General features: G+C 51.9%; 1 protein-coding gene across 6 annotated transcripts in view; it reads left to right on the forward strand.

Moving 5' to 3' along the window:
• The window catches only part of USP43 (ubiquitin specific peptidase 43), a 76946-nt gene that overhangs the window by 14491 nt on the left and 39537 nt on the right, over positions 1-22918 (forward strand). For 3 of the 6 annotated variants that reach the window (XM_070061379.1, XM_070061381.1, XM_070061380.1), the window contains exons 3-9: positions 6990-7093; positions 13479-13571; positions 14938-15073; positions 15409-15465; positions 17918-18053; positions 19132-19267; positions 22712-22823. In XM_070061379.1, coding sequence (XP_069917480.1) covers positions 6990-7093; positions 13479-13571; positions 14938-15073; positions 15409-15465; positions 17918-18053; positions 19132-19267; positions 22712-22823 — 774 coding nt within the window. The remainder of the gene's footprint in view (positions 1-6989; positions 7094-13478; positions 13572-14937; positions 15074-15408; positions 15466-17917; positions 18054-19131; positions 19268-22711; positions 22824-22918) is intronic. The other 3 variants (XM_051825181.2, XM_051825180.2, XM_070061382.1) reach the window with 2 other exon arrangements.

Below are 22918 nucleotides of genomic sequence, written 5' to 3' on the forward strand. Positions count from 1 at the left end.
GGCCGCTCAGCTTCTACTTGGTGGACACTGAGTTGAACTTGGATCTGTCCTGCAAAGCCAGGCTGCTGGATTCCTTACGAGTGTCTCGTGACTCCCCAGTTCCTCCCAGGGGGAGAGAGGCAGGTGGAACCCTCCCTGCAGTCTATACAGGAGAGGCCTCATATCCTGCTCTCTCCCACCCCTCTGCCTGGCCATCCCAGGCGGCTTTTCCTACCTGGAAGGTAGGTGGATAGGCAGCCCTTCCAGGTGCTCTTTGATTTTCTTCTTTAATCCCGTGGCAGCAGGAAAAGCCAGCGGCCCTCAGGATGGGAGGGAGCACAGAGAGACTAAGTAACTTGCCCCACGTTACTCAGTTCACTGGGAGAGGCAGGAGCTGAAGCTAGAAAATGCAGCTCTCTTCTAGGGCTCTTTAACCACATTGATTCTGGCATTTGTGGCTGCAAAAATCCTTTGTTGGGAAGAACTGTGCTGTGCATTTTTTTAAATAATTACTTTATTATTTATTTGAAAGAGTTACACAGAGAGAGAAGGGGAGGCAGAGGCAGAGGCAGAGAGAGAGAGAGAGAGAGAGGTCTTCCATTCCGCTGGTTTACTCCCCAAATGACCGCAATGGCTAGAGCTGAGCTGATCCGAAGCCAGGAGCTTCTTCCGGGTCTCCCACATGGGTGCAGGGGCCCAAGGACTCGGGCCATCTCCCACTGCTTTCTCAGGCCACAGCAGAGAGCTGGACTGGAAGAGGAGCAGCTGGGTCTCGAACCGGCACCCATATGAGATGCTGGCACTGCAGGTGGTGGCTTTACCCATTACGCCACAGCGCTGACCCCCCAAGCCTTTCTTTAAGAGAACATTGAGTTGATTTAAGCCAAGAGGGCTTACCAGTAAATCTTTTTAACAACTTCAGGAACCAAGTGAAAGCAGCCACACTTGGGCTTCCAAAGTCCGGGATTGGAATCCCTTGACGGTATTCTCTGCACTGTAGCCAGAGCTTCCCGGGAATGGAGGAAGATGCTGTCACTCTCCTGTTTCATTCCTTCCAGTGGCCTCCTTTGCGACACCTAGACCAAGCCCCAGACTCCTGTGTGGTGGACAGAGCCTGCCAGCCACTCCGCCTGGTTGCAGACCCCTCTGCCTCTCACTCACCGTCCTTGGCCGCACCTGCTGTTTTCTGTCCCTCTGTGGGCCAGGTGTGTTAGCAGTGTGGCCTCGCCCAGGCTAGACCAGGAACTGGCTGGTGGCCAGAGAGAGGGGCATACCCAGCCCTAACTTCAACCTGACTAAACTGGAAGAGACATGTTTGTCTCTCTGGGGCCCAAGCCTCTCCTGAGGTTTGTTCTTGGGCGTTGGACTGCCCGTGGCAGCCTGGCTGCAAGTGCTCGGCGGGGAAGAGCAGAGTGGCTGTGTTACCTGGTGTAGAACTTGGTTCTCCCCGTGCGGGAGAGCTGCCACCCCTGCGTGCGGGAGAGCTGCCACCCCTGCCCGACTCTGCATGACTTCTTTTTGAGGTTATTTCTGATTTCAAGACACAGGAAAGCCACGTAGCTGATGTACTTGAAACTGGGACAGATTGCACGAGGGCCACTTTGCTCTCTGTCACTTTAGCCATTCTCAAACGTTGTATCCTACAGAAAGGGCTTATTTTTACTACCCCTAAGTATGAACACAGAGGTGATCTTCTTAGCAGTCTGTTTTCCAGATAATGTGACTCTTATTGTTTTTTTTTTTTTTTTAAGATTTTTTCTTTTTCCTTTTTTTTTTTTAAGATTATTTTATTTGAAAGTCAGAGTTACACAGAGAGAGAAGGAGGGGCACAGAGAGAGAGAGAGAGGTCTTCCGACCACTGGTTTACTCCCCAGTTGGCTGCAACAGCTGGAGCTGCACCGATCCAAAGCCAGGAGCCAGGAGCTTCCTCAGGTCTCTCATGTGGTGGGTGCAGGGGCCCAAGGACTTGGGCCATCCTCCACTGCTTTCCCAGGCCATAGCAGAGAGCTGGATCAGAAGTGGAGCATCTGGGACTTAAGCTGGTGACCACATGGGATGCCGGCACTGTAGATAGCAGCTTTACCTGCTACACCACAGCGTCAGCCCCAGCACAGAATCTATTGTCATGGTGGGTTCTTTGGTTGCAAGCAACGGCATCCAGCTGGAGCCAACTCAGACAAGAAGGGAACTCATGAGAAGGTGAGGGAGGAACACAGGGATTTAGGGCAAGGGTGAGGAGCCAGGCCAGGAACATCAGGAATCAGTTTCAGGGCAGGAAGGTGTCTCCGTGGCAGGGACCTCTCACTGTCTTTCTTGGGTCCTCCTGCTAGAATCGGTGTTTGTTTTCTTTCTTTCTTTCTTTCTTTCTTTCTTTTTTTTTTTTTTTTTTTTGGACAGGCAGAGTGGACAGTGAGAGAGAGAGACAGAGAGAAAGGTCTTCCTTTGCCGTTGGTTCACCCTCCAATGGCCGCCGCGGCCGGCGCACTGTGGCTGGTGTACCGCGCTGATCCGAAGGCAGGAGCCAGGTGCTTATCCTGGTCTCCCATGTAGGTGCAGGGCCCAAGCACTTGGGCCATCCTCCACTGCACTCCCTGGCCACAGCAGCGAGCTGGCCTGGAAGAGGGGCAACCAGGACAGAATCCAGCACCCCGACCGGGACTAGAACCCGGTGTGCCGGCGCCGCAAGGCAGAGGATTAGCCTAGTGAGCTGCGGTGCTGGCCAGAATCGGTGTTTTCTGCCTTTCGGTCACTATGCTCATGACCTACCTTTAGGGCAGAAGCACCAAATCAGTGCATCAGCACAGCTTGGGTCATACACCTACTGCTTGGAAGAAGCTGCCAGGACCCCTGATTACAGACCCCCCACAACCCAGGGGCTGAGTTCCGTGTTCCAGGAAAGAGGAGTGGGTCTTAAGAAGCCAAAACACAGCAGCGTCCGCCGTGTGTTCACACTATTGGCTCCGTTTTGTTGTTTTCTGTCCTTATAACAAGACGCTCGAGGCTGGGTAATTTGTCAGGGAAAGAGGTTTCCTGTCGGCTCGCAGTTCTGCAGACCCAAGACCAGGGCCCTGTTGAGGGGCTCACGCCATGCCACAGCCTGCTAGAGAGAAGGAAAAGGGAAGGAGCAGTGTTACAGGAAAGACCGAGGGACGCTGCCCGGCTGCCACAGCACAGCCTGCTCCACGGGGACCTCCGGGTCTGAGAACTGACCCCGTCTCTCAAGAAAGACTTGAATCTCTCCGTGAAGGAGCCTGGTCTCCTCCCAGCACTTTACACTGGGAAGCCAGGTTCCACCTGAGCTTTGTGAGGACAAACCGTAGCCCCCTGCGAACGCCCTGAAGTGTCACGGCGTGGGTGTTGAGTCGCCCCCTAAACTCAGCATGCCCTTCCCACACCTGCTTCTCTGTGTCTTGGCCACGTCTGTGGAATGGGCGTTCTGCAGGTGTCACATGGGAGCCTTGGTTTCTTTTCTCCGTCTCCCTCTGCTCCCCTAGTCAGCTCCTGAGGTTGGAGCTGTGTACATGGGATGTCTTTTTTTTTTTTTTTTTTTTTTTTTTTTTAAGATTTACTTGCTTATTTGAAAGGCAATGTCACAGAGAAACATAGAGACAAGGAGAAAGGTCTTCATGCCCTAGTTCACACCCCAAATTTCTGCAGTGGCTGGCTGGGCCCATCCGAAGCCAGGAACCAGGAGCTTCTTCCAGATTTCCCATGTGGGTGCAGGGCCCAAGCATTTGTGTCATCTCCCACTGGTTTCCCAAGTGCATTAGCAGGGAGCTGGATCGGAAGTGGAGCAGCTAGGACTCAAACTGGTGCCCATATGGGTTGCTGGCACTGCAAGCAGTGGCTTTATCCATTACACCATGGTGCTGGTCCCCATGAGATGTATTGAGTCCATCCCCTGTTTTTATTTTCAAGGCTCTTGCTCTAATTTGCCCTGTTGCCACCTGGATCCTTGAGCCTCCTAATCTGTTCCCTAACCTCCAGATTTATCCCATCAGCTTCAGGCGTCCCTCCATATAAGTGGCTGTCACTTAGGTTCAGCCCACTGGTTACTCTCAATTGGTAGCAACAGCCACCACTTATACATGTTAACATGTTATGATTGATTATTTATTTATAAGGCAGAACATCAGAGAGAGGAAGAAAGAGAATATAAGTATGCATCATCCAGCTGCTATTTCACTCCCCAAATAGTTACAGCAATCAGGGCTAGGCCAGGCTGAAGACAGGAGCCAGGAACTCCATCCTGGTCTCCCACATGAGTTGGGGGCCCAAGCACTTGGGCCATCATCTGTTTCCTCCCCAGGCACATAAGCAGGAATCTGGATTGGAACTGGAGTAACCAGGACTTGAACCAGCATTCCAACATGGGATGCTGGTGTTACAAGCGGTGGCTTAACATTCTGTGCCATAATGCCAGCCCCTATATTAACTATTTAAATCCTCAATGATTGCTATGAGATAGGTGCTACAGACTGCGCATCTGAAATCTGAAGTGTGCCAGCATTTGGAATATTTGTGTGCTTGACATGATGCCACAAGTGGAAAATTTCATGTCACGGAACCTTGTTTCATGCATAAAAATTTTTTTTAAAAAAGATTTGTTGCCGGTGCCATGGCTCAATAGGCTAATCCTCCGCCTGCGGCGCCGGCACACCGGGTTCTAGTCCCAGTCAGGGTGCCGGATTCTGTCCCAGTTGCCCCTCTTCCAGGCCAGCTCTCTGCTGTGGCCCAAGAGTGCAGTGGAGGATGGCCCAAGTGCTTGGGCCCTGTACCTGCATGGGAGACCAGGAGAAGAACCTGGCTCCTGCCTTTGGATAGGCGCGGTGCGCCAGCCGCAGTGCGCCAACCTTGGCGGCCTTTGGAGGGTGAACCAACGGCAAAGTAGGACCTTTCTCTCTGTCTCTCGCTCACTGTCCACTCTGCCTGTCAAATAAATAAATAAATAAATAAAATAAAATAATAATAATAAGATTTGTTTGTTTATTTGAGAAGCAGAGTTACAGAGAGTGAGGGAGAGACAGAGAGAGGTCTTCCACTAGCTGGGTCACTCCCCAGATGGTCACAATGGAGCTGGGCCAATCTGAAGCCAGGAGCCAGGAGCTTCTTCCAGGTCTCTCATGTGGGTCCAGGACCCAAGGACTTGGGACATCTTCCATTGCTTTCCCAGGCCATAGCAGAGAGCTGGATTGGAAGTGGGGCAGCCGAGATTTGAACCGGTGCCCATATGGGATGGCAGCACTGCAGGCAGTGACTTTACCCACTACACACAGAGCCAGGCCCGATAAACAAATTTTTTTTATTATTTTTTTTAATTTAAAAAAAAAATTTTTTTTTTCCGACAGGCAGAGTGGACAGTGAGAGAGAGAGACAGAGAGAAAGGTCCTCCTTTGCCGCTGGTTCATCCTCCAATGGCCGCCACGGCTGGCGCGCTGCAGCCGGCGCACTGCGCTGATCCGATGGCAGGAGCCAGGTACTTCTCCTGGTCTCCCATGGGGTGCAGGGCCCAAGCACTTGGGCCATCCTCCACTGCACTCCCGGGCCACAGCAGAGAGCTGGCCTGGAAGAGGGGCAACCGGGACAGAATCCGGCGCCCCGACCAGGACTAGAACCCGGTGTGCTGGTGCCGCAAGGCGGAGGATTAGCCTAGTGAGCCGCGGCGCCGGCCCCGATAAACAAATTTTAACAGAAGAAAGGTACCAGGTCCTAGTCTCTACATCCTGAACATGTTATCTTACATGGTAATGACCATGCATGTTGGAGTCTTGAGATGAACCTGGGTGCTCCAGGCAGACCCGAAGTGCAATACCAAGTATTTTTATTAGAGAGCGCAGAGGGACATTTGAGACACACAGAGAAGGAGGTGAGGTGAAGCCAGAGCAGAGATCTGAAGATGCTGACCTTGAAGGCTGGGGTGGTGCGGCCACGAGCCAAGGACTTTTGGCTGCCACCAGCAACTGGAAGGGGTAAAGAACAGACCGTCCCCTAGAGCCGCGGCAGGGAGCCAGGCCCGCTCTGATGTCTTGATTGCAGCCCAGTGATAGGACTTTTGAAGCTTGGGCTGTGAGAGAGCGCCTTGCTGTTATCTGAGGCCTCCAGGGTGTGGTAATTTGTGACAGTGGCCACAATAAACTAATACATAAGAGAATGCAAAGAACACAATAGCACTGCTATGGGCAGAGCAGGCAGCTTGTGCATCTGGCTCTAGGTAGTAAAGTCTGGTTTGGCTGGAAGAGACTGTACATTTGTGACAGGCGACCCAGTGGGGAACACAGACAGGGATGAGATGGCAGGTGCAAGGCTGAGGGATGTATAGGTCATGGACGCCCACTCAGGGGAAACATCCAAGATGCATGTGGTCGCCAAGGTGCAGCTGGACAGAGACAAAGACCAGGACCTCTTGGTTCCGAGGGAGGAGTTGAAAGAGCATTGAGGCCGGCGCCGCGGCTCACTAGGCTAATCCTCCGCCTTGCGGCGCCGGCACACCGGGTTCTAGTCTCGGTCAGGGCGCTGGATTCTGTCCTGGTTGCCCCTCTTCCAGGCCAGCTCTGCTGTGGCCAGGGAGTGCAGTGGAGGGTGGCCCAAGTACTTGGGCCCTGCACCCCTGAGAGACCAGGAGAAGCACCTGGCTTCTGCCATCGGATCAGCGCGGTGCGCCGGCCGCAGCACACCAGCCGTGGCGGCCATTGGAGGGTGAACCAATGGCAAAGGAAGACCTTTCTCTCTCTCTCTCTCTCTCTCTCTCTCTCTCATTGTCCACTCTGCCTGTAAAAGAAAGAAAGAAAGAAAGAAAGAAAGAAAGAAAGAAAGAAAGAAAGAAAGAAAGAAAGAAAGAGAAAGAGAGAGAGAGAGAGAGAGAGAAAGAAAGAGCATTGAGTGATGCAAAGGAGCCTTGAAGGCCGCCACTCCACAGAGGCCCGATGCTGTGGGCCCTGGAGGGAGTAGCTGAAGGCCTGAAAGGCAAAGTGGATGGGAACTCACCTGCTTCCTTCCCTGTCTCCTTGCAGCTTCCGCCTGAAGCCAGCAAAGCCCCTGAGAACATCCTGTCACCGTCAGCTCGGCTCCCACCAGGCCAAAGCTTTGTGCAGAGCCACTTTCAAGCCCAGTACAGGTAAGGAGTGAGGGCTCGGCGTGCCTGGCTGCCAGTCACCTGTCTCCCAGAGCACCTGAGTCATACACACCCCTCTTTCTTCCACAATCGGCCTGAACGAAGCATCATCCCTGTCTGTTTTCCTGTGGCCTGTTAACAAGCCTGTCACTAGATGAAGGAAGGAGGTTTATTGTGGCCCGTGGTTCTGGAGGTTCAGGGTCAAGGGCTGCTTGTGCTGGTGACCTTGTTGGTAGAGGGCATCGTATGCCAAGAGGTGTGTGCATGCGTGTGTGTGCGTGTGCATGTGTGTGTGTGCGTGTGCATGTGTGTGTGTCTTCTAGCCATTCTTCTTTCTATAAGGCCACAGAGATTCACTCACAGGGCCTCACCCCAGGCACCTTATCTAATCCAAGTCACCTCCCGAAGACCCCATCTCTAACCACCACAGTTGCATTGATTCAGCCCTGGGGGCCCCCATTGTACAGTAGGTAAAGCCACCGCCTGCAACACCAGCACCCCACATGGGTGCCACTTTGTAACCTGGCCGCTCCACTTCTGATCCAGCTCCCTGCTAATGGCCTGGGAAAACCAGCAGAAGATGGCCCAAATGTTTGGGCCACTGCCACCTACGTGGGAGACCCAGATAAAGCTCCTGGCTTTGGCCTGTCCTGGCACTGGCCGCCACGGCCATCTGGGGAGTGAACTGGCAGATCGAAGATCTCTCTGTCTGTCTCCTTTCCCCCTCAACTCTGCCTTTCAAATAAATAAGTAAATCTTTTGGAGGAGCTTCTTCTGGGTCTCCCGTGTGGGTACAGGGGCCCAAGTTCTTGGGCCATCTTCCACTGCTTTCCCAGGCCATTAGCAGGAAGCTGGATTAGAAATGGAGTAGCCAGGGCTTGAACCGGCACCCACATGGAATACCAGCACTGTAGGAGATGGCTTAACCTTCTATGCCACGGCTCTGGCCCCATAAATAAATCTTTAAAGAAAAAAAAAAAGAATTGTTTCTATGCTCTTATTGTGTCACAATGGAGATTAAATTGTAACATGTGCAGCCTTGCACATTCACATCGCCTGTATCGTGTGCTATGTAGATAATAGTCTGTGTGAGATGTATACATATATACTTTTTATTCCATCCTTATAAGAGTCCAGGAGATGGAGATTGGGCTTTGCAGGGACACCCTGTGAGGGGCAGGACCAGCCTCTGTCCCCCAGCCAGTCGTTGAAGCACTAGTCTGCCTTTGCTTTCATTTTTTTCCCTTTTTGAAAAATCTGTGGGGCCGGTGCTGTGGCTTAGTTGGTAAAGCCACCACCTGCAGTGCCGGCATCCCATATGGGCTCTGGTTTGAGTCCCGGCTGCTCCACTTCTGATCCAGCTCTCTGCTATGGCCTGGGAAAGCTGTGGAAGATGGCCCAAGTCCTTGGAGGCCCTGCACCCACATGGAAGACATGGAAGAAGCTCCTGGATCCTGGCTTCGGATCAGCTTAGCTCTTCTACTGCTTTCCCATGCCATAAACAGGGAGCTGGATTGGAAGAGGAGCAGCCAGGACATGAACTGAACTGGTGCCTGTATGGGATGCCAGTGCAGCAGGTGGAAGCGTGGCCTACTACACCATAGTGCCGGCCCCTGCTTTTAAAAAATTTTAATAGGTATCTATAATAATAAAAAAGCCCTTGTATTTGTTTTCCTTTTTTATTTGAAAGGCACTGAGGCAGAGGAATACAGATTCTTTTTTTTTTTTTTTTTAAGATTTATTTATTTGAAAGAGTTAAAGAGACAGAGGGGAAGTCGGAGTTCTTCCATCTGCTGGGTCACTCCCCAAGTGGTTGCAATGGCCAGGGCTGGGCCAGGCTGAAACAGGAGCCAGGAACACCACCTACATCTCCCATGTGGATGGCAGTGGCCCAAGTACTTAAGCTATCTTCTGCTGCTTTCCTAGGCACATTAGCAGGGAGCTGGATTGGAAATGGAGCAGTCGGACTCCAACTGATGCCCATATGGGATGCCGGCCTTGCAGGCAGTGGCTTAAACTCCTGCACCTCAACACCAACCCCACAAAAAGAGATCTTCCATCCCCTGGTTCACTCCCAAAATGACTGCAATAGCCAGGGCCAGGCCAGGCCAAAGCCAGGAACCTGGAATTCATCGTGGCTCTCCCACTTGGGTAGCAAGTACCCAAGCACCCAAGCCATCATGTACTGCCTCCCAGGTGCAGGGAGCTGGATCAGAAGTGGAGTAGCCCGGCACTCCCAGACGGGCTGCTCCCATGCTCCCACTGCACCACACCCCTGCCCTGAGCCTTGGCTTTCTCGCCGCATCTTCCTCCCCCATTGCTCTTCTCTCTCACCTTGTCCGTCCGATGTGATTTTCTGCTGCTACTTTGGTTGCACAGCAGAAGCTATGCTATGCCCTCTTGTCCTCTATTATTTCATCCCAGAAAGTATTTTGAAAGCATTTCCCCCTTGATTGTTGCATTAAAGTCGTTTCCAAGCTGTGCTTTTCTCCGCGTCTCCAGGCTCCCATTCCTTTTCCTTGCCTCTGCAGCGTGTTCATGGGTCCCCCGTTGGCCTCCGCCTCTTATTTTCCTTTCTTCCAACAAGATAACGAGCGTTCCGGCTTCTGGAGCTTCCTTAATGACAGCCATTTATCGCCATCCATTTGGGCAATTTCTATTTTCTTGTGTCTAAGCAGGAGGAGGTCACTTAAAATTTCCTGGAAGCTGTCCTGATTTAGGATTTATAGTCTATTCAGTTACCAGTGATAAAATAAATAGGTCACAATCGCCGTCTTTGAAGCTGGTTGTATAGGAACTTTGGGAGAGTGCCAGCGTGGACTTCCACTGGAGCAGAAGAACCTCTCGCAGTGGACGGAAAAAAAAAGTGGAAGCTGTGTGGTACTCCCTGCCCCACCAGGGAGGTGGGCCCTGAAGCAGGAGCCAGGATGACCACGGCACAGCTACCCTCCTGGCCCTCCCTGCTTTGAGTACTGGATGACGAAAATCTCTTCTTCTTCTTCTTCTTTTTTTTTTTTTTTTTTTTTTTTTAAGATTTATTTGAAAGTCAGAGTTACACACAGAGAGAAGGAGGGGCAGAGAGAAAGAGAGAGAGGTCTTCCATCCATTGGTTCATTCCCCAATTAGCCACAATGGCCAGAGCTGCGCTGATCCAAAGTCAGGAACCAGGAGCTTCTTCCGGGTCTCCAATGCAGAGGCCCAAGGACTTGGGCCATCTTCCACTACTTTCCCAGGCCATAGCAGAGAACTGCATTGGAAGTGGAACAGCCGGGACTTGAACCAGCACCCATAAGGGATGCCGGCACTGCAGGCAGTGGCTTTACCTGCTACGTCATAGCGCCAGTGCCTGAAAAATCTCTTCTTAACAATCCCAGCTTCCCTTGTTGTGCCTGGAGAATGGCCCGGGCATTTCTAGTTTTGTGGGTGCCGACCCTAAAGGCTCCTAGCCATGGAAGTGACTTGTAGGACATCTGTCTTATCATCAGGTCCCCAGAGCAGAGGCTCCAAGAAAAAATTCAGGAGATGGAGCCAAAGAATAGAGGAAGAAAAAGAATGGCTCTTGTGCTTGGACCTGTGGTTACCAGGCGGGACCTGAATGCCTGCTCAGCAGAGGAAAATACAAACCAAATACATTCAGCCGTTTCTTGGTGTCTGAGGGGGGTTGGGTCCAGGACTCCCCTCGGACAGCAGAATCCACAGATGCTCAAGTCCCTTAAGTGAAGCAGTGTGGCGTTTGCCTGTAACCTGTACACGTCCTCCTGTTACAGCGAGATCATCTCCAGATGACTTGCAACACCTGATGCAGTATAAGCGCTGTGTAAACAAACAGTTCTTACTTTGTATTGTTTGGGGCAATACGGCAGGAGAAAATGCATACACGTGCAGTACAGACTCACTCCTTCATCTGGGGCAATGAGTTCCATCTGCATTAGGTTGAATAAGTAGGTGCAGAGGTAGCTGTGGCTATACTGCTTTCTTCTCTGGATATGTCACTCGTGCCCTGCTATGCTCTCTTCTGGGTGCTACAACCCCCAGCGCCTGTCCTGTTGGAGCTGCTGATCTGCTTGGGGGCTGGGGGGCAGGGAAGTTAGACAAGTTCTAGGCACGGAGAGGCCGCCAGGGTGGCGGCCCAGTAGTGAGAGGGTGGGGGTGGGGGCTGCCTCATGTGGGTGTTCAGTCCCAGTGTGAGTTTTGGTGGGAGGGGCACGGGGGGCCACTGCAGAGCCGGAAGCAGGGCGTGGTCTAGTTCATGGATTTGGAAGCAGGAGATGAGGCTGCCCCAGTGGTCCCAGCGGGAGAGGATGGTGATCAGGGTGGAGGGGACTGATCTGGAGTGGGTTTTGTGGGGGGGGGGGGAGGGTCGTGTCTCTGGAACCTGCTAATGAGTTTAGGAGTGTGGAGAGGAGGGACTGAGGGGCTGGGGTGTCCAAGGAGGGGCCTTGTAAGGAGCAGATCTCTTCGGCTCCCCTCGGATAGCACCCTGAGACCTTGCTTCTGCTTGACTGCCCAGTGGCACTTGCCACAGGGACTCAGCAAACCTGGTTCTGATGCCAGAGCTGGCATCTCTGGTGCTCTTGCTGGCTTCCCCCGGTACGGCGTCCATCCAGTAGCAAGAGGCCGGACTCCAGAGGCAGACTGCTCTGCGTTGTTTGGTATCGCCAAGAAGTTAATTTATTTTGGGATAAGCAACATAGCATGCAGAAACCCTGCATGTCCTGGGAAAATACAGTGCACCATGCAATTAAGGAAATAAAGTTGGAGCAGCTGCTTGGGATACGAGTGTAGGGAGCAGGTGTTCAGCCCAGCAGTGAAGAGGCTCCCAGCCCACACTGGAGCAACTGGGATCCGATTCTGACTCTGGCTCCAGCTGCCTGCCCGTGGAGACCCTGCGAGACAGCAGTGATGGCTTAAGTAGCCCGATTCTCGGCCTCACTGTGCGAAGCTTTTTAAGAATCCTGGCTGGCGAGGGCCTGCTCCTGGAGCCCCCACTGCAAGGGAGGTTGGAGAGGCTCAGGCATCAGGATTTTAAAACTCCGCAGGCGACTCCAGCATTCAGGGGGTGAAGCGCCACCAAGGCCCCCACCTGGCGCTATTCCCATTCTACAGAAGGGCAAACGTGTGCCTTGCCCAGCTCTTCAGAGCCCACTCTCCTCGCCATTCCTGTGTTCAGCGTGAGTGAACGAGGGTGGACGTATCCCACTCAGACTCTTTCAATTCAAAAAAGATATATCGGGGCCGGCGCCACGGCTCAATAGGCTAATCCTCTGCCTGTGGCGCCGGCACCCTGGGTTCTGGTCCTGGTTGGGGCGCCAGATTCTGTCCTTGTTGCTCCTCTTCCAGTCCAGCTCTCTGCTGTGGCGCTGGAGGGCAGTGGAGGATGGCCCAGGTCCTTGGGCCCTGCACCCCATGGGAGACCAGGAGAAGCACCTGTCTTCAGATCAGCACAGTGCACCGGCCGCAGCGGCCATTGGGGGGTGAACCAATGGAAAAAGGAAGACCTTTCTCTCTGTCTCTCTCTCTCACTGTCCACTCTGCCTGTCCAAAAAAAAAAAAAAAAAAAAAAAAAAAGATATACTGGGGCCGGCGCTGTGGCATAGCAGGTAAAGCTGCCGCCTGCAGTGCTGACATCCCATATGGGCGCTGGTTCAAGTTGCAGCTGCTGCACTTCTGATACAGCTCTCTGCTATGGCCTGGGAAAGCAGTGGAAGATGGCCCAAGTCCTTGGGCCCCTGCACCTACATGGGAGACCTGGAGGAAGCTCCTGGCTCCTGGCTTCTGATTGGCGCAGCTCCAGCCATTGCAGCCAGTTGGGAAGTGAACCAGCGGATAGACGATTCTCTCTCTCTCTGACTCTCTGTAACTTTGCCTTTCAAATAAATTAAATAAATCTTAAAATATATATATATATATTTTTTCCTTGCTTTGAGAGGTAGAGATACAAAGAAAGCTTCCATCCACTGGTTACTCTCCGAATGCCTAGAATGGCTGGGGCTGGGCCAGGAACTCAATCCAGGTCTCCTATATGGGTGCCAGGAGCCCATTTGGAAAGAGAACCAAGCCAATGAGCAAACCCAAGCACTCGGGTGTGGGATGTGGGCACCCCAAGTGGTGGCTTACCTGCTGCACTGAGCACACCGGCCGGACTTCATTCCTTTAATTACTGAGTTGTGTTCCACTGCACAGCTGCGGTACCTGCCATGTCCCCATGTCCCTGGGCAATTGGCTGTTGTCAAGGGTGCTGCGGTGACCGTGTGCGGGCCGGTACCTGCTGGAACGCCTGTGTTCCGTCCTTTGGGGGCCCATTCCTGGTCACCCCGTGGTTTCCCCTTTGCAGTGCTGTCCGACTGTTGGCGTGCGTCACACTTCCTCCTCTCTTCTCCCCCAACAGGTCTTCGCTGACTTGTCCCCACTGCCTGAAACAGAGCAACACCTTCGATCCTTTCCTGTGCGTGTCCCTGCCCATCCCCCTGCGCCAGACGCGGTATGTGAGCGCCACTGCCCTCCTGGGAACCCGCCAGCCTTGGCCCTCCTGTGCCGAGCCAATGTTTCTCTCGCCACCATTCTTGCAGCTGGGTGATGGCCAGTGACTGAGGGTGACAGGAGCCCTGCTTCTGCTAAGGAGGGAATTATAAACCTGTGCTTCTGGGACCAGCACCGGTGCCAGCTGCCTTTGGTCTTTGGCCCGTTCAGTAGCTGGCACAGATTCAATCCATAGTGCTTGAGTCTGATGTCGAAGAAACGAGAGAAAATCTGTCACCACCTGGTTTACTTGTCCTTTCCCCTCTTTGTGAAGGAGCAGGACAGATTTCCTTTGGAGCCGGGGAAGAGGAAGAAGGGGAAGAGGAGAGGGAGGGGAGTGGACTGGGGCGGGGGAGGGGCTGGGTGTGTGGTGCACTGGGCTCAGCTATGTAAGTCAGCCGTGACACCTGAGCCTTAGCAGTGCCCCCCCCCCCCCCCCCCGCAGCTGGCCAAGGTCAGGGTCGTGGAATGTGAATGAGCTCCCAGGTGAGGCATGTCTTGTGCCCCTGACCTCTTAAACACTGTTCCTCTTACTCTCTACCCATGGGCATCCTCCATCCTTAGCATGCACCTGCAGACATGCCATCGTCACAAAGCCTTCCTGGGCCACTCAGAGTCTCGCTCTCTGCTGTGAAATCCTGTGCCACATGCTCTCATCAGTGCTACCATCAGATCCTGTCTGCTCATGGAGGTGGCCTCCCGCAGTAGGGGAGCCGGCTGGCTCCAGAGCCGGGCTGTCTGGGTTCGAATCCCAGCTCTCCTGTGGCCTGGACAGCGATGTGGTGTACAGCAGGAGGGTTAGTGACAGCAGAGGGTGGGGGAACAGGAGCAAGGTTCTCTAAGGGACGGTTCATGGCAGAGAGGACATCATCAGTACTGTGGATTTGCTCTTCTGGAAGCAGCACCTTCCTGTTTTATTTCTCAAGCTTCAAGGTTTGCTTTTTGCTTAAGATGATCCATGAGAAGGCTCACACACATGGAATCGAAAGTTTGTTCTGCTGCAAAAAAAAAAAAAAAAAAAAAAAAGAGTTGAAATTCATGCGTACTTTTTTGTCCAGTGTGCGTCTCCCATGAGGTTTCTGAAGACCCCCTCTTGTGTAACAAGCAGAGCCTTGGGATCAGGGATCTGCATGGTGAATTCCTAATCACACACCTTTTGTTCCAACTCCTTGGGAAAAAGCACTTGCAGATCTCTGGCTCTCTACTGCCACCTTGTGACAGTGTATTAAAAGTGCAGGGGTTCAAGCAGGAAGTGGAGCCATTGGCCAGGGTGTTGGCCAGGGTTGGCGGCCAGGCCTTTGAGGATGTGGCTCCTCCCTGTTTTCCAGGTTCTTGAGTGTCACCTTGGTCTTCCTCTCCAAGAGCCAGCGGTTCCTGCGGGTTGGCCTGGCCGTGCCCATCCTCAGCACAGTGGCGGCCCTGAGGAAGATGGTGGCGGAGGAAGGCGGTATCCCAGTGGATGAGGTGTGGCACATTGGCTGGTGGGTGGGGACAAGGCACTGCTGGGCCTGCTGTGCAGGCTGCTGAGGCTGATCCCTGGTTTCCAGGGACACCAGCAAGGCTCCTGGGCTGCTTTCTCCTCTCCCCACTCCCCTAGTTCCTTTATTTAAAAATTTACTAATTTGAGAGCAGAGAGTGACAGACAGAGAATCTCCTGTCCATTGGGTCACTCACTCCCCAAATGGCTAGGGCAGCATGGGATGGGCCAAGGCTAAAGCCAGGAACCCAGAACGCCTTCAGGGTCTTCCACCTGGGTGGCAGGTGCACAAGGAACTGAGCCATCACCTGCTTCCTCCCAGGGTGTGCATGAGCAGGAAGCTGGAGTCAGGAGCCAGGAGCTCCATCTGGTCTCCCAGGTGGGTGCTGGGACCCAAGCATTTGGGCCATCTTCCACTGACTTTGCAGGTGCATTAGCAGGGAGCTGGTAATACAGGATGTCAGTATCACAAACAGCAGCTTAACCCATGCTGCACCACACTGTCAGCCCCAGCTGCTGCTGCTGCTGCTGCTGCTTCTTCTTCTTTTGACAAGACTGTTTAAAAATGTGGAAATTTATTTGAAAGGCGGAGAGACAGACAGATCCTCCATTCGTTGGTTCACTCCACAAATGCCCACAGCAGCATGGGCTGGGCAAGGCTTAAACCAGAAACTCTGAACTCTATCCACATCTCCCATGTTAGTGACGAGGGCCCAAGTCACTGCCTCCTGGGGTGCTCATTAGCAGGAAGCTGGATGCACAACCTGGACCGTGCTCTGATGTGTGGGATGCAGGTGTCCCGAGGGACGTCTTAGCCGCTGTGCCAGACGCCCTCTCCTGAGTGGAGGGTCCCTGAGTGTCTGCAAAGGGGGCTCTGGTTGTGATTCAGCCTCTCTAGCTGTCTGACCTTGAGCAAAGTGATTGAATTTTTTTTTTCTTCTTCTTCTTCATGTTCAACTACAAAAGGGACTACCTCGTGGGATTTTTTTCAAATAAAAAATATTTTCAGCCTTTTGTTAAGGTCTGTCCCAGATACAATAAAGTGTGTGCATCTTAGGGTTATGGTCTGTTGAATTTTATACATGTACATATCCATAGATTGTTTCTACCCCCCTGAGGACATCTTCCTGCCCGTGCCCAAGTCGTCTCTTCAAACTGTCACTGCTTTGATTTATTTATTTGAAAAGCAGAGTTAGATAGAAACAGATCTTCCATCTGGTGGTTCACTCCCCTATATGGCCCCAATGGCCAGGGCTGAGCCAGGCTGAAGCCAGGAGCCAGGAGCTTCCTCTGGATCTCCCATGTGGGTGCAGGGGCTTAGGGACTTGGACCATCTTCCATTGCTTTTCCCAGGCCATTAGCAGGGAGCTGGATCAGAAGCAGAGCAGCCAGAACCCAAACTGGTGCCCATAGAGGATGCCAGTGCAGCACCTTAGCCCACTGCACCATAATGCTGGCCCCTGCCCAGTATGTCAATCGCTTTCCTCTGCCAACTTCAGTAGTAACAGTTACTTTGCTTTTATATGGTCAGTGCATGTTAGTTTATACTTAACGGTGTTTACTATTTTCTTGATTCATTGTGTTTCTCACAGTTCAAGTTTCCCTTCTTTTTGTTTCTATTTATTTGAAAGGCAGAGAGACAGACAGAGATCTTCCATCTATTGGTTCATTCCCGTAACAGCTGAAGGGCTGGGCCAGGCCAAAGCCAGGGAGCCTGGAACTCCACCTGTGTCTCCCACGTGGCTGCAGGGACCCACCCATGCACCTGAGCCATCATTTGCTGCCTCCCAGAGTCTGCATTAGCAAGAAACTGGAGTCAGCAGCGTACCTAGGACGTGAACCTGCACACTCCCATATGGGAAGCCAGCAGCCAACATGGTGTTTTGATTTCTGTGCCAAATGCTTGCCTCAAGTTTCCCTTCTGATTCAGTTGTATGGATTTATTTGTTTGTTTGTAATCCTGAAATACATCTTTGATGAGAGAACATCTCAGCTGCCATGCCTTGAATGGGTTATGGGTGCTGAGATGTAGATTAATTGTCCAGCCCTGGGGGCAGCAGAGCTGGGTTCCTAGACCCAGAACCCTCGGCAAAGCCAACCTGATTTCCCGTGTGAACCATCTCTTTCTGTTCACCTGCCTCAGTATTCCATAAAAAATAGTTTTCATGCATATCATATGTGAAAATGATGAGTAGCGTTCTTTAGATATTCTCTCTGTGGAATTGCTTGTAGCCAATGCTCACTTTTTGTTTATTTCAAGAGCACTTTAATTCATCCTCATTGTTCCGCAGTAGTTTAGCTGGGTATAGAACGATAGATTTTCAAATTTTTTAAAAAGTCATTGCAGTGGATGTCAGTGGTCAGTTTGTTTGTTTGTTTGTTATTAGATTTTATTTATTTATTTGAGAGGAAGAGCTAGAGACAGAGAGGGAGAGAGGTTTCCCATCTGCTGGTTCACTCTTCAAATGGCCACAATGACCAGAGCTGTGCCAATCAGGAGCCAGGAGCTTCTTCTAACTCTCCCATATGTGTGCAGGGACCCAGACTTAGGCCATCTTCTACTGCTTTCTCAGGCCATACGAGAGAGAGCTGGATCAGAAGTGGAGCAGCCAGGACTTGAACCAGTGCCTGTATGGGATGCCAGCACTGCAAGTGGCGGCTTTGCCTACTGTGCCACAGCCCTGCCCCCTCCCCAGTGGTCAGTCTTATAGTTAGACCTTGTATGTTATATAATGTAGCCACTTGGAAGGATGGAAAGGGTAGAACGGGATTTTAAGACTTTGAGATTTCTTACCTGCTAAATGGATCAAGGGGGATTCTTCTCATTCCAGGTGATCTTGGTTGAACTGTATCCTAGTGGGTTCCAGCGATCTTTCTTTGATGAAGAGGACCTGAATAGCATCGCAGAGGGCGATAATGTGTATGCCTTCCAAGCCTGTCTGGCTCCTGGCCAGGGCACACTTGCAGGTATAAAAGTGGTGCTTGGCAGTCCATTTGGGTAGTGTGGATCATAAGTTTGAGGGGACACCCTATGGGTGCTAAGGCAGAAAACACTGATTTCCATCCCTGGGAACCGTCAGGTTTTTCTTCCCTGTAACTCGATGTACAGAGAGTTGATGTGAAAAGTGACTCAGCTAATAAGGGGTTCTCACAACCTTAGGGGGCATCAGACTCACCAGAGCGCTCGTTAAAGCAAGAGTTCTGAGCCCTGTCCTGGGGTCTCTGACTCAGCAGGCCTGGGGCAGTGTGTGGGGGTCCGCGTAGTCACAAGCACCCAGCTACGGCTGCTGCTGCTGCTGCTGCTGCTCCAGGGACTTGGCCTGAGAGCCACTGCCCACTGGAGGGCTGGAAGTCCTCTCTCTGATCAGGACTCCTGTGGGTCAGCTCTGGGCTTACAGTAAAATGTCTTCAACTGTAGATGGCCAGAGGGGTTACTAAATGACTTCTAAATGATAGTTACTAAATGATAGTTTCACTTCCTAATAAACTTTATTTAAAGATTTTATTTATTTGAAAGGTAGAGACAGAGAGAGATACATTCCATATGCTAGTTCACTCCCCAAATGGCCGCAACGGCCAGAGCTGTGCCCATCCGAAGCCAGGAGCCAGGAGCTTCTTCTGGGTCTCCCATGCGGGGGCAGAGGCCCAAGGACTTGGGCCATCTTCTACTGCTTTCCCAGGCCATAGCAGAGAGCTGGATCAGAAGAGGAGCAGCCGGGCCTCGAACTGGCGTCCATATGGGATACCAGCCCCACAGGCAGAGGCTTAGCCAATGACACAGTGCCAGCCCCTAGAAAAGCCTTAATGAAAAGCCTTGTTTTAAAATCATCGGCTGAACACAACTGCAAATTCACTACCACGTGTATACCTGATCGTTGGACGTCAGGTGGCAAATGGCGGGAATGCCTTGGACCTCACTATCCCCTCTCGCTGTGTCCCCTGGGGCCCTCCCACTGGTGCTTAATTGATTCTCAGAGAAAGAGGAGCCAGAGAAGCAGAGGAAAGCATCTCCTTCGAGGATACAAATGTCATTCTCTCTCCCCAGCGCACCCACCGGGTCTGTCGATCTCCCCGCGCTTGGCCGCCCGAGAGGGTCAGCGGCCCGGGCTGCCTCTCCACAGTGAGAACAAGGTGCTCATCCTCTTCTGCAACCTGGTGGGGTCAGGGCAGCAGGCTAGCAGGTACGTCTCACGGCATCGTTTCTTCCTGTGGTGCGTGTCCACCTGCACTAGGGGCTCTGTCTGGAGTGATGCTCATGTGACATCGCTCAGTATCTGTTCCCAAGGTTGAGGGGCTGGGGGGAGCCCGCAGGGTACCTGCTGATCAAGGGGTCAGGGACAGCCGTTCCCAGCAGGTGGCCCGCACTGTCCTTAGCCGCCCGACGTCAGGGGCCCCGCTGCTGGGTGCAGGAACAGTTCTCACTGCTTTCAGCACTTTTGTTCTACGTTGTGTTGCAAGTGCAGTTGGTTAAGCTGAAAGAAAGTGGCTGTAAGAAGAGATAAAACAATCCCCGTTTGTAGGCTTAGGTGGTCCTCTGTCCACAAGACCCAAGAACTGGAAAGTGATGAGAACTAAAGAGCTCAGGAAAATGACCGGTTATCCAGCAAATAAATATATAGGTAGATAAGCAGATGGACTTCCTATGTAGTCCAGATAAATTGTTTACAAACAAATAATCTTGGAGATGATGGCTGTGCTGTTTACCCTGATTTGATCCTTCTGCAACCCAGGCACGGGTTACAGAATATACGTTCCATTGTACCCCATAAATATATGCAGTTATCATTTGTCAGTTTAAAGCAGGGCCAAGTGTTTGGCTCAGTGGTTGAAAATGCTGCTTTGGACACCCACGTCCCATCCTGGAGTGCCTGGTCCGAGTCCTGGCTCCTCTGCTTCTGATCCAGCTTCCTGCTAATATGCACCCTGGGAGGCAGCAGGCCATGGCTCAAGTGCATGTGTCCCTGCTGCCCACGAGGGAGACCCAGATTGAGTTCCAGGCCTCTGGCTTCAGTCTGGCTGTTGCAGGCATTTGCAGAGTGAACTAGCAAACCAAAGATCTCACCCTGTCTGTTTGTCTCTGTCTCTGCTTTTCAAATAAAATAATTAAATAATACTTAAAAAAAACCCTAAAGTGTTTAAAAGAATTACACAAAAAGATATGTTTAGATTGATACAAATGTTTCTAAAATTTATCTGGAGTAATCAGCTGATAGAAAAAGCTAGAGGCCAGTGCTGCGACTCACTAGGTTAATCCTCCACCTAGTGGCGCCGGCACACCGGGTTCTAGTCCCAGTTGGGGCGCCAGATTCTGTCCCGGTTGCCCCTCTTCCAGGCCAGCTCTCTGCTGTGGCCCAGGAGTGCAGTGGAGGATGGTCCAAGTGCTTGGGCCCTGCACCCCATGGGAGACCAGGATAAGTACCTGGCTCCTGCCTTCGGATCAGCGCAGTGCGCCAGCCGCAGCACGCTGGCCACGGTGGACATTGGAGGGTGAACCAACAGCAAAAAGGGAGACCTTTCTCTCTCTCTCTCTCTCACCGTCCACTCTGTCAAAAAACAAAAAAACAAAAAAACAAACAAACAAAAAAGAATGGAGCTTTAATTATTAAAACTTTGTGATATGACCAGAAGAGTATACATTAAATCAATGGAATTTAAGAGCGCAGCGTACCTCTATGAATACCCACTATACGATACAAACGATACAATTCACATTCCTAGAGAGAGAATGCATTCTTCAACCAGTAAGGCTAATCAGTTTCTTTCCTTTCCTCCTGCCATACATTCACACATAAAAATTCCAGACTGATTAGAAAAGTGAAAAAGAAACCATAAAACTACTTAAAGACTATAGCAGAATATTTTGGGCTTTGGGTGGGGAACTATTTTAATACCTAAAGCAGAAGACCAGGAAGGATAGGGCCAACGTTTTGAAAACTATTTAGCATTCCAAACTAAAAGCAGCTTGAAATGCATAGGACACGTGAGGAAAACTCACTATCTGTTGTGTGCAAGGTGATGGATTCATATCCATGGTATAAAACCATTCTGTCTCACATGAATGAGATAAATACTTGTAGTAGCATGAACTGCAGAGAGCAACATAAGTTCACAGAAGAAATTAAAGTGTAGGTTGAAATATTCAGCATTGTTAGTAGAAGACATCCTGATAATAATAGCAAGATACTATTTTCTTTTAATATTTATTTATTTGAAAGACAGAGTTGCAAAGGAAGAGAGGGCGAGAGAGAAAGTAGTCTTCCGTCCACTGGTTCATTCTCTACCCAAATGGGCCATACCAGCTGGACCTGGGTCAGGCCAAACCCAGGAGCCAGGAGCTCCATCCAGGCCTCCCACGTGGGTGGCAGGGGCCCAAGTGTATGAGCCATCTTCTGCTACTTTTCCAGGCACACTAGCAGGGAGCCACATCAAAAGCAGGAGGCAGGACTCAGCCGGCACTCTGACAGGATGCTGGCATTGCAAGCGGTGGCTTAACCTGCTGCACCACGACACCAGCCCCATATCCAGTGTTTTGGATTTTTTTAAAAAAGTTTTTATTTATTTATTTGACGGGTAGAGTTACACACAGTGAGAGAGAGAGACAGACAGACAGAGAGAAAGGTCTTCCTTCCGTTGGTTCACCCCCCAAATGGCCGCTATGGCTGGTGCGCTGCCCTGATCCGAAGCCAGGAGCCAGGTGCTTCTCCTGGTCTCCCATGGGGTGCAGGGCCCAAGCACTTGGGCCATCCTCCACTGCCCTCCAGGGCCACAACAGAGAGCTTGACTGGAAGAGGGGCAACCGGGACTAGAACCCGGTGCCCATATGGGATGCCAGCGCCGCAGGCAGAGGATTAACCAAGTGAGCCACGGCACCGGCCCTGTTTTGGATTTTTGCATCGCACGCTCACTGCTATGTGTGTTGATTCGGTTGGAATGTGGAAAACATTCTCAAATAGAATATCCCTGAATGCCTGAAACCAACAGTGGAGTCACCTGGATTTCTCCCTGCTCCGCTTTTCTCTGGCCCCGGCGTTCTCTTTCTCTACTGCCTACCGTGGGGGAAGAGTTTATCACAAGCTGATTCCTCAGAGCAGGCTGTTGGCATAGGGCGAGTGTCTGTTTGTAATGAGGTTCTCCAGTGGGTAGTTTTGGGTGGAGCTTGGCTTTTTTTTTTTTTTTTTTTTTTTTTTGACAGGCAGAGTGGACAGTGAGAGAGAGACAGAGAGGAAGGTCTTCCTTTTGCTGTTGGTTCACCCTCCAATGGCCGCTGTGGCCGGCGCACCGCGCTTATCTGAAGCCAGGAGCCAGGTGCTTCTCCTGGTCTTCCATGCGGGTGCAGGCCCAAGCACTTGGGCAATCCTCCACTGCACTCCTGGGCCACAGCAGAGAGCTGGACTGGAAGAGGAGCAGCCGGGACAGAATCCGGTGCCCCAACCGGGACTAGATCCCAGGGTGCCGGCGCTGCAGGCGGAGGATTAGCCTATTGAGCCGCAGTGCTGGCCCTGGAGCTTGGCTCTTAACTCTTGGTTTATCCAACTGGGAAGAACCCATGGGTAGAGCCGCTGCTGGTGACTGCTGGGCATGGCTCATTTCTTTGCTGAAACAGCCTGACGTCCTTGGCTTTTCAGGTTCGGGCCTCCATTCCTGATAAGGGAAGATAGAAGCATCTCCTGGGCGCAGCTCCAGCAGTGTATTCTCAGTAAGGTCCGCTGTCTCATGAGGAGTGAGGCCCCCGTGCAGGTCAGTGTGTGTGTGTGTACGCGTGTGTGCACATGTGTGGGTGTGCATGCGTGTGTGTGTGTGTGTGTGCTGGAAGGAAGGTGGCATTAAGGAGC

Source organism: Oryctolagus cuniculus, chromosome 17 (genome assembly GCF_964237555.1).
Source record: "Oryctolagus cuniculus chromosome 17, mOryCun1.1, whole genome shotgun sequence".
Classification (NCBI taxonomy): Eukaryota; Metazoa; Chordata; class Mammalia; order Lagomorpha; family Leporidae; genus Oryctolagus; species Oryctolagus cuniculus.